Here is a 26,922-nt window from a genome sequence, read left to right as displayed (position 1 = left end):
GCAACCATGAAAAAAATAATCCATGGAATATTAGTGGTGCCAGTTGGGAGAGATGGGCTGAGGGGTAGAAACTTGAGAAGGGTATGGGGAGTGAAGTAGCTTATTATTTTCTCTATTTTTTAGGGATTCCTTATCCTCTCTTTATGCTCTCTTCACTCGTGCCGTCTCAAGTTCACAAGCACACAGAACCCCCCACGTCTGTTTGTAAAATTGGGCCCACAAATATTCCATGGAATAATTTTTTAGGAAGACTTTCCCCTCTCAAGTCCACACGTGGCGACAGAGGTGAACTAAGGTCTGAGTCCGAATCTAGGAAAAATTTAGAATTAATAAGGGACATGATATTTTCACCCCTCTGCAGTCCGCATTCACCCCCTTATAGTGTGAACAGTGGGCAACTTTAACGCTTTTTGACGTCAAATCACGTTAAAAGGGGGTGAACACGTACTGTAGAGGGGTGAAAATATCATCTCCCATTAATAATTGTAATCCATTTATTTGATAAATAAACTCTTATCTTTTTATTAATATCAATAGGAGGATCTAGACAATCCTAACCAATCGAGAGGGGAAGTTAAATGCCATGTTTGACAATCCTGGAATTTTTTTTCCACGGAATGTTAGTTTTTCAAGAGGCGTAGAGATGGTGGGAGGACTTTGAGTCTTGAGAGGGCACGAGTGATGACTGATGAGAGATGACTAAAAAATATCGAAAAATAAAATCCATTGTGAGTAGTTTTTGCCTCTATTTTTTTTTGTATTTTCCGACCCCTCGACCCCTCTCAGCTCCCTCCCTCTCCAATGGGGCAGACTAAAATTCCGTGGAAAAAAAAATTCATTGTTGCCAAATATGGCCAAAGAGTATAGGCTGCGCTTCCCATTGAGAGTGTATGATAATGGATTCACTTCATAAGAATCCAGATAACATCACTCTTATCTCTCTTGGACAAATTAAAAGTAGATTCTAGACATATTTAAGAATTTTATAATTCAAAACAAAAAAATTTATATTTTATTGAGGAGATCAATCTTTGGGTCAGCGGCCATGCGTGTGAAATCAAGACCGTTGATCTTGTAGAACAACATGAGGCAACTTGCAACCCATATTGTCTTCGTTCCAACCTGAACGAACATCTCACGTGCATGATAAATTACTACAAAAATCAAGGTCCTAGGTTTTCATGGTGGAACCCCAAAAAAGGCTTGATTAACAATCGACGGTCTAGAATCAACCGATCACGTTGTTTTCAAAAAGGGGTATTTAGTCAATAGGGTTGAGACAAGCCTTGTAGTTACCTCGTAGTCAACGATGGAGACAAGTTACCTCGCAGAATAGTAGTAAGTAGTATCTTGGCGGCTTCTTGTATTTTGTTGGGAGTTTCCTTCTTCCGGGATTTCAATGCTATGACTTTACACTAAAAAACCAGGAAAACCCCCAAGCCACCCTGGCTTTTGTGCAAACAAACATACCCTTGGCCAGACTTATGTTTAACATATTTAATCACCTAACCCCATCTTATCCATAAAAAAACATATTTAATCACTTAAACGAGCTAAAAGGGTGTAGCTTTTCTTAGGGACCCGGGTGGAACTCACGCTTAAAACCTAGCCATTAAGGCGAGGGTGCCCATTCCTTATAAGCCCATCCACATTTCTTTCACAGCACCGGTGTGGGATCTTTGCTTTTGCGTGGAACCCCCAACACTGGTTTTGGGGAACCCCAAACGAAGCTTGATGGATTACGGGCCTAGAATTTAGGTAGAGATAAGAATTACAAAATCAAAAGTAGATCTTAGATTGAAATAAGAATTACATACATAATTGATACCAAGAGAATATTTTCAAACTGATTTTATCAGAAATCAATATACATATACATAATTAATAACATGTATGAAATACATCACACTATACAGTGTAGACACACACACAACACATACACCATCAAAGGTCTCTACCTCTGTAATTAGAACTCACAAACAACAATTCGAAGAACAGCAAACAAAAGACCTTTTGAGAGTTCAGAGCATTTTTAGCCTCCAAAGCAGCCTAGGAGCTTCTTTGGAGTATGGCCGGTGGCACGATACTTTGCGGCAGCCTCCTCGGCTAAGAGACGTTCTTCCCCATGCTTGGCCTCAACCATTGCTCTCTTCTCTTCTGCTACTTTGTGAATGATACAAATCTTATTTTTCATCTTTTCTGCGTACTCCGCTTTCTTCTTTTCCAATTTTTCCTGTGTGAAAAATAAAAACTGGTCAGTAGTGAATGGCTGAATCTATAAATAATGTGTTCGTTCAAGAATTTTATAACATCGGCCTGCATCGATTTGCTAGAAACTGTTTCTACCCATTTGGTGAAATAATCCATGGTCACTATTATGAAACAGTGTTGCTTGCACGATGGTGGGTAGATTTTGCCTTTTGTTACATTATGTTTCTTTGGATGTAAAATGAGCCGAAAACAAATTTTACACCGTAACTTTAAGTGGGAGAATGGGTGTAAAATTTGTTTCACGCCCATTTTATGTATGAAGGTGTTAACTAATCGGAGAAAGGCATTATTTATTTTTTATACTTTAACAGAAGGAACAAAGATATAATGATTCTATTTATGTAAACTAGCACCTTGCCCTGGGGTGGGACTGAACAATAGTTTGGGGCACTGATAAATCGAGTCCCAAATATCTTAAATCGACTCCCCATGTGTCTTTCTCTCAGTGATAAATCGAGTCCCAAATATCTTAAATCGACTCCCAATGTGTCTTTCTCTCTCCTCAAATCGAGTCCCAAATATCTTAAATCGACTCCCATGTGTCTTTCTCTCTCTCTAGAGGAGAGAGAAAGACACATGGGGAGTCGATTTAAGATATTGGGGACTCGATTTATCACTCCCCTAGTTTTGGGACTACAACTATATTAACTGAACATCAAATTCTAAAATGAAATGTAGGGGCTGTTTGGATCTGGAGGGGGGGGGGGACATTTTTCAGAAAAAATTTCCTTGGAAAAATTTTCAGCATTTGGCTGACTTATTTTCCATGAAGTTTTTCTCAGAACAAAAAATTCCCTTGTTTTTAAGAAAATTTCATTCTTGTGGGACACTGGAATTTCTCTTTGAATGGAATTTTTTTAAAGAAATTTTATTTCCAAGGAATTTGTTCCCTAGTTCCAAATAGTGCGGGCTGATGATTAACTATACAAGAAAATAGCACTTGCTACGCGCAAATGTGATTCATGCAAAAAAGGCTGCTGATAGAATGCCCAAATTGTAAGATCAACGCCTACAAAAATCAACGGTTTATATTTTGTGGGCAGGCCAAACAAGATTCTAGGATCATCTAAGTGCACAATTGTGATAGTTATTACTCATGTAAAGTTCACAAAAGGTCAGTGGGTGGATGCTTACCTCGATCTGTCTCAGCTGAGCTTCCACAGCTGCTTTCTTTGTGTTCTCCCAGGATACAATACTTGACAGATTTTTCTCAGACCTGCATACCAACATTCCAGCATGCTATAATATACAACTTCAGTTGCTAGAAAACCCAAAAGATCTATGTATGAGAAGGCAAACACTAAAGGAGTAACTATGAGAAATCGAAAGTCAAGGCCCTGTTCGTTTAGGATTTGGGGAATTAATTTCGAGTCCAAAACTGATTATTGGACTCTAAGTTACGTCTAATTTCGAGTCCTCTAATCAGTTTTGGAAATCCAAAACAAATGGGGCCTAAACTTCCTCAGAATCACGTATGCAGAATAGAGAAAGGAAAGGGCAGTACAGACTATTAGCTTCTGGTAGAGGGCATATATTAGTGCCAAACATAGCTTGGACTATTAGAAATGCTGATATGAATCAGCCAATGCATGGAAAATCAGTATGGAACAAGACATTCCATTCTAATGGCAAAGTGGATTTACTTTTGATATGGGCTGTGATCTGAAAAGAGAAGGTCCAGAGCATTTTTGTTCTTTTATCAGGTCTAAATAATCTGGTTAATGTAGTGAAATTAACCTTCTCAGAGCTTTCTAATGGGTTTCATGAGGTTAATTTTAGGCCATTGGAAGATATGTTACTTACACAGGCGTCTAACAAGGTGAAGCCAGCAAAACAACAAAGACAATATATTAGACAGCACTGTACACTATGAATACCCATCTACGGATACCGACACATGAATGGAGATACTACTTGGCATCCCAAAATCTAGGACACAAATACGATTATCCACACAAGAAGTAAGCATAATATAAATTCCATCATTGCTAGATTGATCTATTTGGTTTGATATGGTTCAATGAAGAGTGAGCCAATAATGGGATTTTTTCGATAAACGGGAAACTTAAGATGCTCCGGGATGGAAACAAGGGAATGTTTACAATACCTGGATTTAGTCGGATATAATTTGAGGGACTAATTGAGTCGATCCCACGATTATAAGCTCATAACCCCAGCCCATTCCCACTTTGGGTGGAACAGACTATTAATTCTTTTATTCGAGTTAGTAAGAGGGACCTTGAACTAAGAAATAGACCCCTAGAAGATAAAAAAGGGTATAATGAGCAATTGCTTGGGTTCATTGATAACAGTTGCAGCATCAATAAAGCAAATAGAAAAACATCAGCTTATTTACGGTATTTGTTCTATATGAAATGAACAAATAGGGGAATAATGCATACATCATTGGTGAAATTAGAGAAAAATATAATTTTAGATTTTGTCCAAGTAGCTATGTTGGAGTGTTTTCTGCATGTTTATCCACAACAGTTGCACCCAAACACCATAATTTTGAAATATTGGCTTGTGGTTTTTTGATAGAGCACTAGCCTACTCTCCTAAGAGGGAACCATCTTGCTCCCTGGTTGCTTAACTATCAAGTGAACCCGTTCCAGTAGTAGAAGTCACACTTTCACGGTATAGTTATTCTAAATTCCTATCAGTAACATCAATTATAGAGCCCAATACATTTTCTTTAATCAATGTGAAATATTCAATATTTTCTCACGAAGACGTTCTGCCTATAGAAGTCACACTTTCAAGGTATAGTTACAGTAAATTCCGATCAATAACATCCATTATAGAGCCCAAAAATGTCATTTTCCTTAATCAATGTGATATATTCAATATTTTCTCACGAAGCCGTTCTTCCTCTTTGGCTAGAAGTTTTTCTCTTAAGGCTAAAATTTCCACTTTTTCAGTCACGCTCAACTTCGAAAATAAAAATCAATTAAAAGACAACAGAGCTACAGTAATCAATTCTTACTTGTTGTCAGCCTTGGTCTTTTCACTCTCCTCCCATGCTTTGATCAAAGACATTCTCTTCTCAACTTCAACACGTGCAAGAACAGCATCTAACACAATATCATGAAAAGTTTTTAGAATGATAAAATTATTACAAAACAGTAAGAAAATAACTTTCAGACAAAGTTAGCAGCATTAACCAAATATTTACCTCTATCAATCGACCCCCCTGAGTGCTTCTCCACTGCAGGTGGATCCGAAACCTCTGCCGAGAGAGAAAAATTCAAGATGTTAGTCAAAAAATAATTAACAACCTTTTTAATGCTATCCAGGTACAAACACAAATTTTCACAGGGGTTTAACATTAGGAACGGATCTATCATGTGTGTCCATAATGCAGATACACTTCGAGGCAGGACCTGGTGGGGCTTAACGATTATATATGTTAAAATATAAAAAATAAATAGCACCTTTCTCCATCAGCTTAAGCTTTTGGAGAAGTTGGTAAGTTTACATGGTATCAAAGCCAAAGTCTTGAGTTCAAACCTCCCGGATAGCAAAAATCCACATGCGATGGTCGGCCCAAAGTGGGACCACATGTGCCACGTGTTTGCCAAGTAGGCCACACGTGCGGGGGAGTGTTGAAGTATAAAAGATAAATAATGCCTTTCTCCAACAGCTTAAGCTTTTGGAGAAGTTGGTAAGTTAACAATATAATCATGAATTCAAACATCAACAACATATTATAATGAAAACTCCAAACTTATCATTTTCCAAATTTTTAATTATCTGCATGACATCCATGTTTTTAATGTATTTCTCCTTACTTTTAATGTAATTATGCTGATCGAGATGCAATATTTTAATGTAAGATACATTAATATATCTTCCAATATATTAATACAACTACACAAACAAGTGGGCCACCATGTCATATAGTTATATATGTGTCCATGTCTAAGTTGCATAGCTGGCTGTACCTTAGTAAAGAACTGGGACAGTTTGGATCTAGGGTCTTGGAAGGTTGCAATCTTCCTGTAAAATAGAGCAAAGTTTCGATTTTGGAAAAACAATCCATGAAAAAATGAATCAACCAAGGCTGGAAATTTCATTTTCCATTAATTTTTTCTCCAACTTAATGTTTTTCTAAGAAGTAACCAAAAATGTTTCAATTGCAGTAGTTCTTCACTAAGATCCTCAGATTTGGTTTTTTCTATTGATGGAATTCGCAAAAGAGGAAAAGGACAAAACTGTTCATTCACATAAATATCTTGGCACTATGGTTCCATTAAAAAATTAAGATCATAGGGCAGTATGGTAAATATGCCCAAAGTTGATTGAATAGACAAAAACAAGAGATCAGGCCATGGAGAACCAGTTGGTAGTACCTCCATGAAGCAAAAGTGTGCTCTGGTTTCTCTATTTTCCCCTCTGTGTGTTATACTAGATTAAGAAATCTCATATCTGATGCAAATATCCAGAAAATATTAAAAAACCTTTACCTTGATTGTTACATCAGCTCTATTTTCTATACTTGTGGTAGTTACAGATAACAATAAAGAGAGTGGGTGCAATTAACTTTATAGGATTTGCTAGTCAATTTTGCAGAAAGCCACGTCAGGTCTCACTTGTTCACAAGAGGTAGCCATCTCAGATGAATTAAATGAATAAGACAAAAATATGCAATGAGGTGGCTCTTGAAAAAGTGTGGCGAAATTGGTTTATGTAAAATTGTCTAGCAAGCCCCAAACTTTATTGGAAATATTTTGAATAAACAAAACTTACCCGGATCATTATAAATTTTATATAAAAAAGTTGAGGAAGTCTAAATTGAAGGGCGCCCTTACATAAATAAGGTGAAAGGGCGCCCCCATTGGTTGAAAGCGCAGGGTGCCCTTCAGTTTAGACTACACACATTCTAAGTATGTGTCCTAAAAAGTATTGATAATGAGAATCCTAATCCTAAAAAAGCAAAAGGCTCTGAAAGAAAAATAGCAGTGAAAGGACAGCACCATATAACAGTTTCCCCAAAGATGTAAAAGCATCATATCATCAAATTGAAAATCAAGGCTTTTGAGATTAGATATCTGTAAATTGGAAATTATTAAATTGGCCTCAAGCAAAGATAAAAAAAAGAACAATGACTAAAGGTAGTAAATTTCAGTTATCCCTCCACGGATTTAAAAAACTCCAATAGATATAACTAGGGCTGCAACAGGGTCGGATTGGGTCGGGTTTTGCAAAACCCCAGCCCAACCCTAGCTGCCATTATCTTAGCCCTGACCCTGAGTTAGGGCCAAAAATCCTCAACCCAATGCCCGCCCACAGGGTTCAGCCCAACCCTTGCCCGCCCTGATTGGCCCTGATTGGGCCAGGCCGGGTCGGGCTGGCCCTGCTTGGGTCGGAAACTAGCCAGAGCAATTATACATGTTTTCTGTCTGTTTTATTGTCAAAAATCAAAATACTTCCACACAATCTATTATTCTATTTGATATATGATTTTTGGTGATAAATACATAACCAAAACCCAATAGATGGAGAAATGAAAAATAGAAAGGCTCAAGGGTGGGCCGCGGGTAAAGTGTAAACAGGGTCGGGCCGGTCAGGGCGGGCAGGGGTAAAGTGTAAAGGGGGTCAGGTCGGGTCGGCCCGGGGTATCAACCCTGAACCCGACCTGACCCTGAGTCAGGGCCAAAAAAATGTACCCAAACCCGCTCTCAGGGTCAGATTTTCCAACCCTGACCCTATTTAGGCTCAGGGCGGGTCAGGGCTCACAGGGCCAAACTTGCACCCCTAGATATAACTGATTATTCACAAGTTTAGCTGTGGTTCAATAAAATTTGATAAAATAATCATTAAAAACACTAATTTCATAAAAAGTTCACAAGAAGAATTCAGATTGAGAAAAGAAAAACAACACCAAAAAAGAGAAGAAAAGAAAAACCTTAGGAAGTCGGTAACATATAATCAACAGTCTCTATGAAATTGATCAGAAAAAACTAAGAAAAAAAAATCCATCATTTCTGAAGAAATCATATGATTATCCAAAAAAAAAAGACAATTCCTACAATGTTATCATTTCAAAAGGAAAAGAAAGTCCAAATGTTAGTAATAATTCTAGGAAAGTTCAGACTAGCTCAGAAAAAACTAGGAAATTTAAAAGTTAGTAAGAGATGAGATAAATCAAGATCATCAAGTGCTAAAAATGCACAATCAATTTTCTAAAAAAAATTCAAATCAGAAGAATCAAAAACATGAAACTGGTAAATTTCGAGTTTTTTTTTTGGAAATTTTGACAAAAACTACAAACGGACAGAGAGAGAAAGGAAAAAAAAAACAGAAAATTTCCAAAAACTCGAATTTCCTCCTGATAAATTTCCAGATATAAAACAGAAATATTACTCTTCATTGAAAAAAACTGAAAAAAATAGAAAAAATTTCAGATAATCTTACTCTTGATAACCTCAAGAGAATTATTACATATTGTGTTTCATAAGAGATTACGATAAACTCAAATCACCTAAGTCTACACAGAATCGTTTTCCAGTGCTTATTCCAGAAAAATCCATAAAAAAAACAAAACAGAGAAAGAACAAAAAAACATTAAATTTCCACAGATCTTACTCTTGACATAACAAATCATGATTCATAAGAGATTAACCTAAATTCAAAACCCCAAACGCTACTTCGAATCGTTTTCCAGTAAATTTTCAAGACATTAATATAAACTCAAAAACACAGAAAGTTTCAGAGAATCGATTTTTCCTGTAATCATTGTCTGAAAATTTGATAGAAACGAAAACAGAGTATGGAAAAAAGAGGATTTTGCAGAGATCTTACTGTCAACGAGAGTGAGAGCTTTGGAATCATCAACCTTGTGTTCCGGAGATGGAATTACCGTTTTCTCCTCGGCCATGTATTTTGGAGCTGGAGGTGGAGGAGTTGCTTCGAGCTCTTCTACTTTTTTCGGTTCTTCCTCTCCCATCTTTTTCTCTTACAAATTCACAAACTAGAGAGAGAGAGAGAGAGTTTCAGAATGGGAATCCCAAACTCTAGGTAACTGGATATAGGAGATGGAATGAGAGAGAAGGGGGTGGATTTTTATAATGAAGTTCAGAAAATAGACAATTAAAGAGGAATAAAATAAGGGATTTGCTAGCGTAGATTGCAGAAGGAATTTCGAGGATGGTCTGTGAGTGGAGTAAATAAGGAATTTACCGAAGTCCCCCTGAGGAGTACAACACGGTTACACGGAGATTACACGGTGGAGCAAATAAATCTCAGTAAATAATAATATACATTGCGATTTGTGGAGAAAGTGAGTTGGTGGCATTTTAGTCATTTTCAGTAAGATTTGGTGAAGGGGATTTGTACGGTGCTCCAGTAAAACACGGAGATTACACGGTTCAGCGTATAAATCTCAGTAATTAGACATTATGGAGGAGAAATGATTAGGGGTATTTTGGCGACTTCATCTTGATTAAATGGACGGTAGCGTAGAAAGTAGAAATCTGGGCGCCCTCTTTGAAATAACGACCTTAAACTCACCGACATTTAATGCCACAAATAAGCAAAGGGGAATTACTAATTGGGAGATGATTTAACCGCTACCTTTTTTACTTGGGACAGCCACCTCTGGATGATCCTAAGTTCCTAACCCTATTAAGTTTTTTTTTTTTTTCCCAGAAAGTATAGAGGGCCCACTTGTTAGGATGATCCAAACCGTTCATTTGATTGGCCGCGAGATAAATAGGTCAAAATATGTGAATCATCGATCTCCATACGATGAAACCTAACCGTCCGATCTATAGAGGTTTCTATATAAGATTAGTTGTAATGATAGTGGAGCAAGGTTGTTTCTTGTCTATGAAAGTGGTAGGGAAGGGGCGTATGAAATAAAATAAGATTGAGAGGGTTAGGATCATCCTATGGAGATTATTTATGACATACATACAGCCTACTTATGTTGTTGCCCATAAAATGAACGGTCTGGATCATCCTAAGAAGCGGATCCAACTGTACTTTTTGAAAAATTACTGGACTTCATCTTATAAAATATCAGCTGTAGAAAGATATCCCATATCCAGATAGGCCGAGGGAAAAAAGTAGTCTAGTCTTATTTCGAGATTAAATATCTAAGTATAGTGGGCCCACTTTATGTGTAGTTTTCATGACACTTGTTTGCGAGATCTGGACGGGTTCTTGTAGTCGGCCCTATTTAAGATAGAGCAATGATAGATACAAGCGAGGCCTTGTCCTTACGGGATTGGATTTGAACATGGACTCTCTCATTTTTTGCAAGTGACCAAATTTCCTCATTCAATGGATAAACTTTTGACAATTGGATGGTTCAGATTGTTCGATCTCAATGACCTATTTTTCATCAGTAACAAACCCACCAGATTGAAATTAAGGCCGTCAATCTTGTAGAACATCTCATGAGGCGACAAACATGGTCTTGGTCATGTGAGGGGTGGGACCCATCAACTTGACCAACCACGAGGGTTTGGATATTAGGTGACAGGAAAATGAATTCTGTCGGTAATGGCCTCTCTCTCTCTCTCTCTCTCCCAACACATGCGGGAGGCCTATAATTAACCCTCTAACATTCAGATCAGAGGGTTAGGATCAACCTATGGAAACGATTTTTAAGGCACAACCTATTTAGGCTGTGGCCCATCTAATGGACGGTTTGGATCATCCTATGTGCAGGCCATACAGTACTTTTAATAAAGTGAGGGTGCCCTCATCAAAATACAGTAGTGTTGATAACATTTCCCTATAAATACCCAATGCAAAGTATCACTATCAGAGTCTACTCATTTCACATTAACACATGATTTTCTTCTAGTAATTTTATGGGAATTGCATCAGTGCTTAACAACTAATTATGAAGGTGTAAAATGAAGAAAGAAGTGCCATTATTAAAACATGGGTGTGCAGATCTTTCTCCTGTTTAAAATCTAGGCCGAGTTTTTATTTGGTGTCTAGACCCAGGTGCAGTTATTTTAAAAAATAAATCGGGCCCACCTTGTTCAAAGATCAGAGCCATTAATTTATTGGGCCCCAATGTAAATAGGATGTGCTTCGAAAACCATCTCCATATGATCATCCAAACCCTCAATATGATCTGGAAAGAAAATAAAAACCCCTATTGATTGGAGAGTTAGGGCCATTCTATGGAGATGAATTCTAGGGCACAGCCTATTTACAACGGGCCCAACAAATGAATGGTTCGGATCGGCTCGGATCATTGAACAGAGTGGGTCCCAATGTATTTTATAAATAAAAACATCTGTGTTTGTGTGTATAAAAACTCTATACCTACCTCTTAGTGGCTTCTAAATCTTTGGACGATTTGGGTCAAGTTCTAAACGGCTCTCTTTATCTATTTTAGTGCCATGGTATTGGTTTCTTGGTACTTTACAGCAAATGATACAATGATGATGCCGATAGGATGGGATAGTTCTCTTTACAGAAAGACTTTGATGGAAACTTAGGAGTTTATTTAATTACAATGGATCCCACAACACCGTGTCAAATCTCAAAACTTTATGGTTTTTGCCTGGTCGACATTGCATTTAGTGCACTAGCTTTATGGGTTTCATCTTTTGTTTCTTCTAGCAAAGCTCTTACCTCCCCAATTCTTTTGCCACTCAAATCCTCGTTAAGTGAAAGAATTAGTAAGTTAATCAGATTTAGTGTCGTTAATATTAGATGGAACTGGTTGTGATATTTATTAAGGTGATTGAGTGAGATGATGGACTTCTCAATTCTCATCATCATAGATTGATCCTAACCCTCCAATCTGTACGTTCGTCGTAATTTAAAAACAAGGTGAGTACATTCATCGTAATTTAAAAAAAATACGCACATCTCCATAGAATGATCCTAACCCTCCAATCTGTAGAGTTTTACCGATCATGAGTTAGGATCATCCTATTTTAATGATTTTTGGGGTACAACCTGTTGCGGCCCAACAAATGAATGGTTTTGACCTTCGAACAACTTCGGTCCCACTGTATTTGTTTTAGAAAAAATAGGGACATCTACATGTGGACACTGTAAAAAAACTCCACATTCAATGCCGTAAAAAAACAGAAATTAGTGGACAATATGGGGGATGATTGGCCTATTTTTGACCTATAAGAGATTCAGATCTAGACCCATGCAATGGACGGTTCAGAACAATCGGATTGGGTGTGATGACAATTTCCAAGTTCCAATTTATAGATTGGAGGGTTGGGATCATCCTGTGGAAATGGTTTTTAGGGCACAACCTATTTACGTTGTGGCCCATCAAATGGACGGTTTGGATCATTCTGTGTTGTAGGCCGTACAGTACTTTTTGAAAAATATTTGACTACACCGGCTATTATTGTAGGGAAATATTATCAGCACAACCATATTTTGATATTTGTACAAACTCAATTGTCTTTTCTTCTTTAATAGGCTTGTGAGAGCCTTTTGGGAAATGCATTTTCTTTTTGACAGCTCTTTTAATACTAAAAGACAAGATGGTTTGTGAAAATATCAAAATATGGTTGTGCTGATATCATTTGGCCAATTTTATCTCCATTTCGCCGAGTAGTTTGCCCTTTTACTCTGCCGACAGCTTGCCACGTAATCTGGGCTTTACTGCTCCTCGGATTCTTTCTGCTACTATTACCACGTCATAGACGTTGGAAGATTCTGCTCTAAATATGGACATGCAACGGACACATAGAGATCTGAATCCAACGGCCATCGTTTTCACACGTCTGCTTTATATGCTCCCTTAAAAGCTTATTTCATTTTCTTTCGGGGGTTTATTTGGTGGCCGTTGTGATTGTCTCAAACTTCACTTCGTTGGCATGTTTGTAGAGGTGGAGGCAGGGATCATGCACTTTCCGTGTTGGATTAGCAAACCAAACACTGACATTTTTATAGGTTAATGAATTTGAGACTTCCGTGTTGGATTAGTAAACAGCTGTCACTGAGAGCTCATCATACCCATACCAAATTAGTTGATTATGTAATTCACAAGTATTGAGCATCCACATCTCTTAGGCTCAGAGTTTGCCGTCCCACTTCTCGGACCGAGAAAGCGGAACTGCTTGACGCTGCATATTCGAACTCATTAAAGCTCGATTCGCGTCAATGACTATTCCGGATTCCATATTGAATCAATTCCATACCGGTTCAAAATTAGAGGAATGTTATGGTAAAACTTCGTTTGAAACGATGTGGTAGAAAGCAACGTGCGACTTGAAAGACATGATCGGCTGTGGATTTGAACCTCGCCATTCACTTTAATGCTATGCCATCCTAAGGTGCTGCTAAATGGAAGGATCTTATTAACGTCTATCATCTTTATCTAATAAATCAGTTGGGGTCCTCGTTAAACCCCAGCTTACCCATAAAAAAAAATAAAAATACATCTCTGTTTTTATCTCACCTTCAACTATTCTTATCAATGATAGTTAGGGGAGAGAGGAGTATGTAAGATTGTTTAACTCATATTTCTTCTTTAATATATCAGGCAGGGTCGGCAAAAACCCAGGTTGCCCATAAAAAAGTAATAACCATTGACAGCTGTTTACATAATAAAAGACACGATGAGTTAGTGGAATTATAAAAACATGGTAGTGCCAGTATCATTAGCCTTTTTTTATGGTGAGAGCTTGTATAGTCCGGTATTTTTCAAAAAGTACTATACTGCCCACACCATAGGATGATTCAAATTGTCCATTTGAAGGACCGCAACGTGAATAGGTGTGCCCAGAAAATCATTTTTTAAGTAAAACCTATTTACGTTGTGGCCCATCAAATGGACGGTTTGGATCATCTTATGATGTAGGCTGTAGAGTGCTTTTTGAAAAATACCGGACTATACGAGCTTACATTGTATAAAAGCTCTAAAAATGCTTGATGGGTATTAGGTTTCCACCCGGGATTGGATTTACTCATCTTTTTGGTCAGAATCCATTCTGATCTCTTATCAGTTGATTACTTTTTGAAGTGGTTTATTGATCCATCTATTGTAGTTTGGGTCAAGATTCATTTTGAATCAGGCTTTTCTATCGGAGTGTTCTAAGCCACATGTTGTGCGGCTCCATTTGTAGAACCACTTTATACAATCCTGCACCGATGTGCTATCTGCACCGATGTGCTATCTGGGAAATAATTTTGGAACTCTAGGAAAGTACCTGATCATAATCAATGAGTAAAAATTTCTCATCCGTTCTCATGTCCGGATTAGTTGCTTTCCTATCCTTGTATGAGAGAGATAGAATTGCTCCCAGCATGCTGAAGCTCTTCCCTTAAGCTTAATAGCCACGAGTTTCATATATTATCATTCGGTACATCCATGTAGTCAAAATATCTTTCAACTACCGCAAGCCAATCGAGAAAATCTTTAATGTGGAGCTGGCCGTTGAACTCACAGATACACCTTAATATAATAGTCACGATCACGAGTCGCAAATTGCGGAACGCAACCGCGAGCATGCCTTGGGTGGACAATGTCATCGAATTCTTCATCGCTAGAACGATTGTCTTTTGGAAGATTAGGAATTTTAGGGCATAGATATGGGAATCGATGTAGAGCTTGAGCATTCCGTCGACGATCATTGTCATCGATATGGAGTTGCTTGCACCCAAGGGGATTCAAATGTGCCAATTGCTCTGGTATTTGATTAACGGAGGCATTCTCTCAACCCCTAGAAATTGTTACGATAGACCATTGTGAATTGCAAGATAGAGTGTCGTTATTAAAAATTGGCAAATTGGGAGTATGGAATTATTATCGTATACCTGCACTTATGCAAGATAGAGGTGAGTCACCCTGCTATTTTCCCACCCACATGATCTCTCTCTCACTCTCTCTCTCTCAAGTGAACAAGCAATCGTTTGGATCTTGCACCGTCAACCCTGGATTTTATGATCAATGGTTCAACGACCAAACAAACATTGTCATTGCACGTTTGATCGTGTATGTGTTTATTGTATAAATAAAGGGATTCTCCAGGGACCATTGCAGAAAGAGGTTTCATGGCTGGCCGGCTCACTCTTCAGCAGGTTTTGTCTTATTCATTTAATTCATTTGAGTTGGTTGCTCTCACATGCAACAGCCACCTGCGAAATGCCTTCATATGATGGTCCCTAGCAAATCCCATAAATGAATAGTACATTTACGGTAAATGATATTTCTGCTCCTTTTCCAACATTTCCATCCCTTCTTCCAAGAAATTTTAGGAAAAGAAAAAGGAAAGGGGATGGACCAGTAGGAAACAGGTGTGCTAACAGGTTTATACTGTCATGCATTAATATGAGGTGTGATATAGGTGTTTTTTAACATATCGGTTGGTGAGAGACCAATTTTAGAGATATAGGATAAGTGAAGAGGCCAATCTTGACCATAACACACCTCAATAATTATTGAATTTGAAAGGATTAGAAGTGCTCCGTCTTTATCATTCATTCTTGTTAGTGTCTTTGGCCAAAGATGGTCGCATGCACCTCTTTGGTGAAGTTCAATGAATTCAAAACATGGGTCTCTATTTGTTTCTGACCTAATTAACCACAACACCCATCTTTCTCCTATTCTTGCAAAGGGTTGTGTCAAATGGAAAAGGACTGGCGGAGCCAGGAATTTGCACTTGCGGGGGCCAGACAAATTTACACGGGGCTTGCATTGGTCATTGGGGGGCCCACAATGGGGTCAAAGGGATTTTGCATTAGTCATTAGGTGGGATCAAAGGGATTTTGCAAATCATTGGGGGGCCATGGCCATGAGAAGAAATAAAATGATTTGGAGCTTATAAGCTGTTAGAGAGTATCAGATACCATGGTAATTGATGGGGTATAAAAACAGCAGCCTATTAGCTGTCGACACGTGGCCCGAGGATGGCCCACCGCAGACCCCGCGTCAGCAGGGGTAGTTTGGTAATTACAGCAGAGTAGGTGAGCTCGAACCTATAGCTGGCCGACACCTGTCCTGGAGTAATAACTCCCCAACTACCCCAGTTTTTCCTCTATAAAAGGGCTTCCAAAGCTCATAAAAAGGGCAATAACTTCTCACCCACCACTCTTAAACTCGCTGTGCACTCCTGCTCATGCTGACTTGAGTGTCGAAGGGCTTGTCCGGAGTAACACTTCGGGTTGGTCATTCTGACCTCGTTTGCTCTTTACGCAGGGCTCAGCTACTCAGCTCCCTCACCTCGGTTTCTCGGGTCCTCCAGCTCGACTCTTACGTCACTGTCATCTGTTACCGATTTTAGGCCTAACAGTAATCAAGAAGGGTGACTACGAATATCAACAATATTGGAAAATGAGAGAATTTTGATAGTGCAGGATTTATTTATTTTTTGGGTGGGGTACAAATATCAAATTTGAGATGAGAAATTTAGGTAAAGACCTAAAGAGGCTGCACGATAAAACGCAACAGATTCTAAAAATGCAGTGACTTAAAATAAAATAAAGAAACTTAGGGTGGTGGTGTCTGTGGAGCAATTGGAATGAAAGGGGTGCGGATATCAAATGTATACACCATATTTCACATATTCTACTACCTTTCATACGTAATTCATATAAATTAATATTCATAAAAAAAATGTACACCATATTTCACATACAATTCATGTAAATATAATTATGTAACATATACAATATAACATACCATTAATACACTTACAATTTTTGTTTCGATATATGTTTCATTTTCAGTATCATCTCGGTGCGAATGAAAATGGAAATATTTTGGTTGTTTCATATGAGTTTGGACGAAAATTTAAAACCATACTCACAAGAATCCGCTGAGATAAACAATTTGACCATAAATCTTACTCCAGATTGCACATCTCCTACTAGATCCTTCAGACCATCATTCTTGCATTCTATATTCTCCATCATTTGTGGATCTTCATTGTTTTTTGATCAAAGAACTTTTGATAGCTGAAAGTTGACTAGTCGCTTCTTTTGCATTTATTACTCCATTTAAGGGCTATTTGGATATGCGGATTTTAGAATCCAAGTTTTTTTGTTTGAAAGCAGTGTAAAAGAAGGTTCATGATCAAGCTGTTGCGTGCTGTCCTGGCAGCGTTTCTAGGATTTTAAAGTAAGAAAACCAGGTTTTAGAAACCTCTCCCCCATCATGAGATTTCTAAAACCTAGTTTTCTCACTTAAAATCTAAGAAACGCTGCCAGGACAGCCTACAGCAGCCAGACCATGAACCCTCTTTTACACTATTTTCAAACTAAAAACCTGGATTTTAAAATCCGTATATCCAAACGGCCGCTCAGAGTCTTCAAAATCTTCTAAAGTATAAAGTATAAACCACCCTAAAAGGAGTCCACATGGGGAATTTCTAGGCAACTTCGCATGAAGCCATTTGGCTATCCCTCTTTCTCAAGAGAGAAGAGCCATCATAGCTGAATGTCTTATTCATTTAATTCATGCAAGGTGGCTATTCTCTCTTGAAAAAGAGGGCTCCAAAATTGTTTTGGCAAATATTGCCCAAACAATTCCCAAATGAAAGATTGTTAATCGACACGTAGTGAGACAAACAATCACTGGCAGAGAACTAAAAAATGCTTTTAGCACTGTAACAATCGTTCTTCTACACAAGGCAAGAAATATGGTGTTACGTGCCTAATCGGCCGTAACGGAAATAACAAAATAAAAGAGAAATAGAGGGGGGTAATGGTTGATTCGAGGCAACCGGACCTCCTAACGGTTTGATTTGAGAGGAACCATGACTCTCCAAAACAAAGTTTCCTTTGCTGTAAATTATCTTCTTCCTCCTTCCTTTCATTAGATTACTACTACATAAATACAAGCCAGAGAGAGTGCCACATCACACGCACACTTACCCACTAACAAGACACATCACAAATAACTAACACCCAGTGCTTAACACATGCACCATAACTAGCACCCATAACTCTAAAAACACATTCCCACGACTAACACCCACACCATAATTATTATGGACATAACATATGGCTAAAAATCACAAATCCTAGGGGCTTGTCGGCCACTTTCTCTACCCTTTTACGTACTCAAAAGCTGTAAGTGAAACGGTGGGTCTCTTTACAATTACAGTGTGCTCTGTTACGTTAAGTATAATCAGAGAGAAAACAAGAGACAACAGGCCAAGAGTCTGAGGGGCTTTTGCATGTGCCAATCTTCGAAGATCGAGACTAATGTTCGAGTTTTTATATGGTATGTGGCCGCATAAACAGCCCAGTGTTTTTCGAAAAGTACTGTACGGAGTTTTTATATGGGGGGTGGCTGTATAAGTGTATAGTCTAGTATTTTTTTAAGAGGAATGCTAGACTCACATGCTTCGTTGCCAAAAAACAGGTACAAGGGCGCCCCCATTGTATCCATTTATGACAGTTACAAGAAAATTTTCTGTGCCATTGTAAATGGATATTGACCAATGGTGGCGACTTCTTACCCCTATTTTTGCAAGGGTGCATGTGAGTCTAGCATTCCTTATTTTTTTAAAAGTACTATATGGCCCACTCCGTAGGATGATCCAAACTGTTCATTTGGATCAATGTATGTCCAATATGAGGCACACCAAATAAATGGTCTGGATCAATCATAGATGGGAACGGGACCCACTTATTTGCACTATATATAAATGATATTAGATTATCACTCATGCTGTATACCATTGGATTCATGAAGTATTTTCTATCCATTACCGAATTTCTTTGTTCTTTATCCGTCATCAATTGGACGATCTAGATTTATTGATCCATGGACGTCACAGAGTGCATGTAAAGTTAGATCATACACCGAACTTGAGTGTATCATCTATCCAAAGAATGATCCATGATATCTAGGGGTGTAAACGAGCCGAGCTTAGCCGGGCTCGGCTCGGCTCGTTAAGCTCCAAAGCTCGGCTCGGGCTCGAACCAGGCTCGGGCTCGGCTCAGCTCGGTCAGGCTCTGCCAGGCTCGCGAGCCTTAACGAGCTTTTGTTATATTAAGTTCACACCCCTGTGGACCCCGATCCGAGAGAGAGGTGGGGGACGAGCCCCCAGCAGCCTCTTGGATCATCCACGTGTGAAGGAGAGCTCTACCAAGGAACTCTTGAAACGGATGCCACCCTCATAGCATAGCACGAGTGGCGATATAAAAGAGATACCTCTCGATTCGGGAACACGTCCGGATTCGAAACGTACCTAAACAAACTCAGAGTCGCCATCCATGGTATACGGCCATGGATCCTCAAACAAAATATGCTCCGTATACCATGGATAACCAAAAATATGTATGGGTCCGTGCCTGATTACGAATGGAGAAGGTCTGAAGAGCACCCCTAATTCGTCCGAGTGCAAGCACTTGGTCTCTTATGCCATTTATTATTAACCTCAAAGAGTTTCGGGCGAAAATCATATGAAATAAGAACAATTCTCAGGAATCGTCTACCTAAGCATGCATTTCCTGAGGATAAAGAAATAAGCATACAAAATGAAATGAAAAATGTGTCACCTAAGCAAAGCTAGGTTATGAGTGACATACCTAATGGGTGTCTAAGTTCTGGTGGACATACACATGCAAGCTACAGCTAAAGGTATAGTATCAGTACAAGAAAGTAAGAAAACACATCGAAACATAAAACACAAATCAATTCTATGCATAACAGGACAAGACAAATCCTAAAACTCTAATGCAGGACTTGACTCGGACCAAAATGACCATCCATCCTAGCTGCTCTACGTATCCCGACCTCGGGAAGAATCAGAGTCAATGTAGTTCGATGACCTATTCTAAACTACGATGCCTAACCGTCTAGAACCACTATCCTAGACTCGATCCACTAGACTCGACTGGTTTTTAAAGCTTTTTGCACGATTATTTAAGTTCAAGTAAATGGTAATTTTTAGGACTCTCTATATATGCCATAACTAATGCAAGTTGATTAGCCTTGAGCTAATGCAGGTGGGCCCTACATCCTATGTGTAACTAGGCTGTGCATCCTAAAGAAAACCACGGGCTGACTATATGCTTTCTAGTCTAGCCATCGGTTCGACTAAATGTCTAACCGATCGACTCGAGGCCTCCTAACTCTAGGGACACTCACACGACATGACACACCATATCAATACAAATCAGGACAGCCCCCTAACTCTAAAACACCCCAAACAGCTAGGACAAACTCCTAACTCTAGGGAAAGGTCTCTTTGAAAAAAGGTTTTGAAGAAGTTTTTGTATTTTTAGAAGGTTTGACAAATTTATTTTTAAAGGTTTGACTGGACCTGGGATGTGGATCCCAAGCTGCACTACGTACCTCGTGAAAAATGATCAAGCCAACGTAGTTCGGAACGAACTCTCCTAATATGCTATAAAACTCAACACTTTAGCTGATTTAAGGTTTTTTTATATTTTTCAAATGTTTTTGATATTTTTAAAGTTTTCAAATGTTTTTGAATTTCAAAATATTTCAAATATTTTTTTTGTTTTGAATTTTAATGTATTCAAGTGTTTTTTTAGATTTTTAAAACATTTTCACTCTTTTGGTCAAAGACCTAAAGAGAACACACAAAGCGATAAACTCGGGCAAAACCCTAAAGCTACGGGGAAACCCCGAACAAGCAAACTAGTGTCAAAGACACTTGAACTAAAACACAAACAAGTAACTGAAATCTAAAGTAAAAGAGAAATGATAAGGTTCCTAACAAGTCAAACCCGAACAAGACTAAGCTAGTCTCTAAGAATAAACCTCTAAACCAAACAATTCTAAAGAGGGTTATAAATTTAGATACAAGTAGGGGAGGTTCTATAAATGAGACAATGTATGTCTCCTATGGGTATCTCTCTATTAAACCAAGGAACACTCTCTAAGGGTAAATTTTAAAATGAGGATTATCTTCAAATGAGAACTACTTAATAAGACATAGTGTGTCTCCTAATGAGGGCTTTACTATCTAAGAGGTGTCTAAAAGACTGTATTAGTCTACTAAATAAAGAGGGGAGCATTACTTGGACTGAGCAAGTCCCCTAAGGATGAGCTTGGGCTAGCGCCTTCATCGCCCTTATTGAAGAAAAATCATTTTTCTCATAGAAAAATCATTTTTCTCATAGCAAACATCATTTTTCTCATAGCAAATAAAGGGTTGGGCTGCGTGAGTAAGGGTCCAGCTTGGGTTGTAAGTTGGGGTGCAGCTTTGAGGTATGGGTACTGATTTGGGTTGGGGTAGCCAGGGGTACAAGTCGGGTTGGGTTTGATTAGGTTGGGTGGGGTTGGGGGGCACGGATCAGATTGGGTTGGGTTGAGTCGGTTGGATTGAGGTGGGGCAGCTAGGAATACAGGTTGGGTTGGGTTTAATTAGGTTGAGTGAGGTTGGGGGGGGGGGGGGGGCACGGATAAGATTGGGTTGGGTTGAGTCGGTTGGATTGGGGTGGGGCAGCTAGGAATACAGGTTGGGTTGGGTTTAATTAGGTTGAGTGAGGTTGGGGGGCACGGATCAGATTGGGTTGGGTTGAGTCGGTTGGATTGGGGTGGGGTAGCTAGGAATACATGTTGGGTTGGGTTTAATTAGGTTGAGTGTGGGGTCTGTTGGGGGGCACGGATCAGATTGGGTTGGGTTGAGTCGGTTGGATTGGGGTGGGGTAGCTAGGAATAGAGGTTGGGTTGGGTTTAATTAGGTTGAGCATGGGGTCTGTTGGGTTGGGTAAGATGTTGGGGCTAGGATTGAGAGGGAATAGATGTTGACCATTAGGGAAAAATAAAAATGAAGAGAAGCTGGGTTAAGAGAAGAGGGAAACATGCATAACTTCAAAGTCTACCATAAAAAAGAATATGATTAAAGATTAATCCTAGATGCTTCCTAACATGGTTTTTCTTTTAAAATAAAAGATATGCATGAAAACAGACCCTACATAGAATTTAAATAAATGCCTACCTCTTTGAAGACCCACTTTGTGTTTGATTTTTCTTTGATGTTAATTCCTTGAAGATGATTCCTTGCTTGATAATGACCGCTTTTGATATATATCTACCACCCAACGTATAAAATCACCCGATCCGGCAAGGATGGCCGAACCCTTGAAGAGATGAGGGAGAGGGACGAATTTTCTAAGAGAGGGGTTCTTGAGTTGTTTTGGGATGGTGGGATGAGAGGGTATTTATAGGAGAATGGGATGGCAAAAGTTACCAATGTGTTTGGGAAAAGGTGTAGGGTTGTGATTGGATTTGGAATAATTAGGAGGTTTTGGATGGTTAGGATGATGGCACTTATCTTGGGAAAGTCTGTGATGGAAACATGTTGCCCAAAATATGAGAGATATGAGAATATTAGCTACTTTAGGGTGAGAAAGAGAAAAGCAAGTGGGTAGGAGGAATCTTGGGAAATTTGGCAATATCCTTTTTTCATAATCCAAAACGTGTATTCTTGGAGAAAAATCAGCAAGTTTTGATTTGGGAAGATTTAAAGGTGGAAAAGAAAAGGTGGCATGTGTCCCTCACTACCTTTTATACATTGGGGATGATTTGGGCAACAATATAAAACGTCTAAGTTAGCCTCAATGCAACAAATCATTCCAATTAAATGGGGACATGTGTCCTTTTCAACCTCAAGTGAATCTTTTAACCAATAATCTTGCTATACATATATCTTTTCCAAAGTTAGCCCAAACTTATTTCAAATTTCTTAAGCAAAAGGGGAGGAGGAAACAAGCCACGTTTTCCCAAGCTTGGGAAAACGTGTGGTGAGAGGAGAGAGAGTGTAGACACCTCATTTTGACCTGACCCCAATATTCTAAAAAAAATAAAAATAAAAATCAAATAAATCCCTAAATCGATCCCGAAATCGAATTGAAAATTCCCCAAACTCAATTTTCAAGCCCCTGAAACCGATTCCCGAAATTTTTAGGACTTGAGGTCCAATTACAGAAAAGCCTGAAAAATCCGAAAATGCCCGCTTGAAAATCATTTCCGGAAATACTCTGAAAGCCCCAGTATCCCTAAACCCCATTGATATTCCTTCCTCTTCTATTCACCCAGACCACCCCTCGTAGTTAAAAAAGAGTAGTCATAAATACACTTGAAGAGGGTTGTCCAAGGGATGAATGGGGGCATGAATATATCATTTCCCCATATCCCACGCAACTAGGGCATCGAGAAGGGGATCAATTTTTTTTTTTTGGTTTTTTCTTCCTCTCGAGAGAGGGCAGCCGCAAGGGTGGAGAAGAGAGATCAGAGGCAGAGATTGAGGGAGAAGGGAGAGATTTACAGCCCCATTGCCACCACCACCTCAGCAACCCACCGAAAATCCACCTCCATCTCCCACCTCATTCTCCCCATTTCTTTTCTCTTCTCCTTCTTCTCCGGCGAGCTTGCCGGAATCCGGCAACCCTCTCCAAACCCAAACCAGCCGCCTCTCCATCTTCCCCAACCCAAACCCTCTTCCTCTTCCACCCAATCACCACCACCACCGTCATCCACCTCTCCACCTCCTCCTCCACAGCCACCGTACCCCAAAACCCACTTCGAAAATCCTCCTCCACAGTCACTCTCCACCACCACAGACCACCACCTCTGCGTATTTCTACCACCGCCTCCACCATCCGAACCTCTCTCCACGGCCAATCACAGCCGCCCACCTCCATCTGCCACAACTCCACCACAACCCACCCAAACCACCCTCCTCCACAGCCGCAACCTCCACCCTCAGCCACCACCTACCAAACCCCACCCAAACCTCCACAGCCGTAACCTCCACCCTCAGCCACCACCTACCAAACCCACCTCCCCCAACACAGCCGCCCATCATCTCCCTACCTCCACCCACAGCCACCGTATCCCAAAACCCATTTCGGAAAAAAAACCCAAAAAACCCACCACCGAACCACCACCCTCTCCAAACCCAAACCGCCTCCTCTACACCACCCACCTCCATCGGCAGCAACCTCCACCACATCAAAACCCATTTCGAAAAACCACCACCATCGCTAGCCACCCTTCTCCACCATTAAACCCAAAACCTCCGGCCATCTCCCTTGCCACCGGCACGCACCAAGCCCCTTCCTCCGAGCCTCCATAACCCCCCATCACCACCCAAACCCATTTCGGTTTTTACCCAGAACCCTTTTATAAGGACCCAAATCTCCCTCCCTTTGCAAGATCAGAGAGAGAGAGAGAGAGAGAGAGAGAGAGAGAGAGAGAAGGAGCTCTCCATCTTCTCCGGTGGCATCGCAGAGGCTCCGGCCGGTTTTCGTCCTTTGGTCGCGATCTCTTTCCCGAGTTCCTTTCTCATCATATCTAAGGGAATAAGTAGGTTTTTTTTTTTTGGCACAAAAAAAAAAGAAAAAAAGAAAAAGAAAAAGAAAAAGGAGAGGATAGCTTCACCCAGCCTACCCCTCCATTGTTACCGATCCACCATCACTCCCTCCATCTCCATCTCCCATCTCCCATCTCTCCTCCATCTCCATCTCATCTTACACCTGCACCATTCAATTAGGCTATTGAAACCCCAATCCCATTTCTATACCCCATTCCGTCGGGACAGGTCACCGTACGCAACCGCCGCTTCCGAAATTTATAGCCGTCGCACAGTCTCCTATGGATTCGAAGAGACTTTGACCCAATTTGGAATTTCGGTTTGTGGGGTGTATTGGCAGCAGAGGTGAGTCATTCTTCTCAATTCCTCCATTTTATTTTTATTTTTATTGTTAACGTAAATATTCCTCGTGGCTGTGTCTTAATTTTGTAAGTGAATGATTTGAGGTGCACTAAAATGTGCTGCTAGAGCTTTCGCGGGAAAACCCATTTCTTAACTTGTTCATGGTCCTGTTCATTTCAATTCAAAGTGTCTGCTGATTTTTACTTCTTAAAATTTCACATTAGTGCAGTTCTTTGAATTTCTTAGTTGCTTTGGTCTTTAGGATTCACACTCACATTCTCTCTTTAGTTGATCTGGTCAGCTTTGCATTGTGATTGAGTGGCAATGGTTTCAATGGCTGTTTGATAGCGTGAGTTGAAATGGGTTCCCTGCATTTGCTAGGATAGGTGGAAAGCACTTAGATTGTACCGAGTTATCATGTCTCCTTTTTATGAACCTCAGTATCGATTACAAGAGACCAGTTGAGACAAAGAGGAAGAGCAGTTTTCAAAGCATGACAGGTTTCATCTTCTTTAGGACCTTCACTTATGGGGTTCAGAGGTTCTACCTCCCTCTTCGGGTTGATTCTCCTCACGTTCCTCGGGATCCTTTTCGAGCTTCAGGATTCCATCGATTACAGGAACACTCTCGTCGGGTTTCGGCTATGACGGAATGTATCTTGAGCCAACTCCTTCCCTTCCTGCCTTAGAGTCTTCGCAGGTTAAGGGATTCCTTTCTCTATAGAGTCAGTCGTAGAGAGTTTAGGGGTCTGTCCTACCGTCCTAGGGTTTGGGAGCCTGTCCTACCCTTGTAGAGTTTAGGATTCTGTCCTATCCCTTCATAAAGTTTGGGATTCCGCATTTCCATCTTCCAGAGTCCGTTTTCAGCATAGGAGTCAGTCCTTTAGTCTTTCAGGAGTCTGTCCTATCATCATAGGGGTTAGGATTCTGTCCATCCTCTCATCAAGTCGCGTAAGTTTTATCCGCTCTTGCAAGGTATAGGATGCTGTCCAACCCTTGCAGAGTCGTGATTCTGTTCATTCCTCCCGCAAAGCATAGGATGCTGTCCAACCTTTGCGGGATATCAGGAGTCTGTCCTCCCCTTGTGATGATAGGATTCTGTCCTCTTGTGTCGAAAAAAATCAAAAACATCTGAAAAATCAAAAATCTCAAAAATCTCGAGTCATTAGAGTGTAGTTAGGAAAATCTGGTCCGAACTACGGATGGCTTGATCCCTAGCTGAGGGGTACGTAGGCAGCTCAGGCGTGCTGCTGGCATCCTGAGTCCAGTCACCCTTTCTTTTTACACTATTTTCACACACTATTTTTACACCCTCTCACCTTTTCGTCCACCCAAGTTCAGTCAAACCTTTTTAATAAATATTTTCAAACATTTCAAAACAAAAGCAAAAATGGGCAAGGATGGTGATTGCCCGGTCACTCGGAGCCCTCTTTTCATTCCATTTTCGGTTTTCATCGTGATTTTCGGTTTCCATCGGTTTTCTGATGTTTTATCGGGTTTTGGGACGGGCGATGACGTAGCGTGGCCCCTTTACAGGGATTGCCCTCGCTGAGCCCAACGATAGGTTATGACGATCGGGAGACTTGTCCGATCTTCAGCAGATTAGGATCGCTGGGCTTGATTCCTTTTGAATCGCCCTCTGAGCCTATCGTGTGTTCCATCTTCTTTCCCCTGGCATTTTGGTTCTCACGTGCCGTTGATTTTCCGATTTCTTTCTTTTCTTACACCTTTTAGCTTGCTGTGCGCTTATCTTAGATTTCTTATGCATTCTAGTTTGTTTGTTCTTCTAGCGTGCGATCGATTGCCATTTTCTTAGTCTTATCTCTTGCATAGGCTCGCATGCTAGTGTGTTTACCTTACTGTTTTGATTGCTTAGCTATAGCGTTTATCCATTCGTCTTAGTTTGATTATCTGTCTAAACTTAGATATTTGCTTTCCTTATCTCATTATATCTGTCATTATCTGTTTAGCTGTAGCTATGCATGCGATTGTTTATTGCTTTCTTAGATGTGATGAGTTAGGATTAGATGCGATGAGTTAGGATTTGGATGTTCACTTTCTTTGCTCAT

The 26,922-nt window shown here is 39.9% G+C and overlaps 1 protein-coding gene across 1 annotated transcript; it reads right to left on the bottom strand.

The window, feature by feature from the left end:
* Positions 1 to 1,771: 1,771 nt before the first annotated feature.
* On the bottom strand, positions 1,772 to 9,333 carry LOC143882214 (remorin-like). The gene is made up of 5 exons (XM_077385690.1): positions 9,076 to 9,333; positions 5,447 to 5,500; positions 5,258 to 5,345; positions 3,406 to 3,487; positions 1,772 to 2,233 (listed from the first exon to the last, which is right to left on the bottom strand). Exons 1-5 carry the CDS (start codon positions 9,218 to 9,220, stop codon positions 2,033 to 2,035), a joined length of 570 nt encoding a protein of 189 aa, XP_077241805.1. The 5' UTR covers positions 9,221 to 9,333; the 3' UTR covers positions 1,772 to 2,032.
* Positions 9,334 to 26,922: the final 17,589 nt, after the last annotated feature.

Source organism: Tasmannia lanceolata, unplaced genomic scaffold, assembly GCF_043159265.1.
Source record: "Tasmannia lanceolata isolate RefF3 unplaced genomic scaffold, GAP_Taslan_0.1 ptg000007l, whole genome shotgun sequence".
In the NCBI taxonomy this organism is placed as follows: domain Eukaryota; kingdom Viridiplantae; phylum Streptophyta; class Magnoliopsida; order Canellales; family Winteraceae; genus Tasmannia; species Tasmannia lanceolata.
Note: the sequence above shows the minus strand (reverse complement) of the source record. Positions and strands in the feature narration are given on the sequence as shown.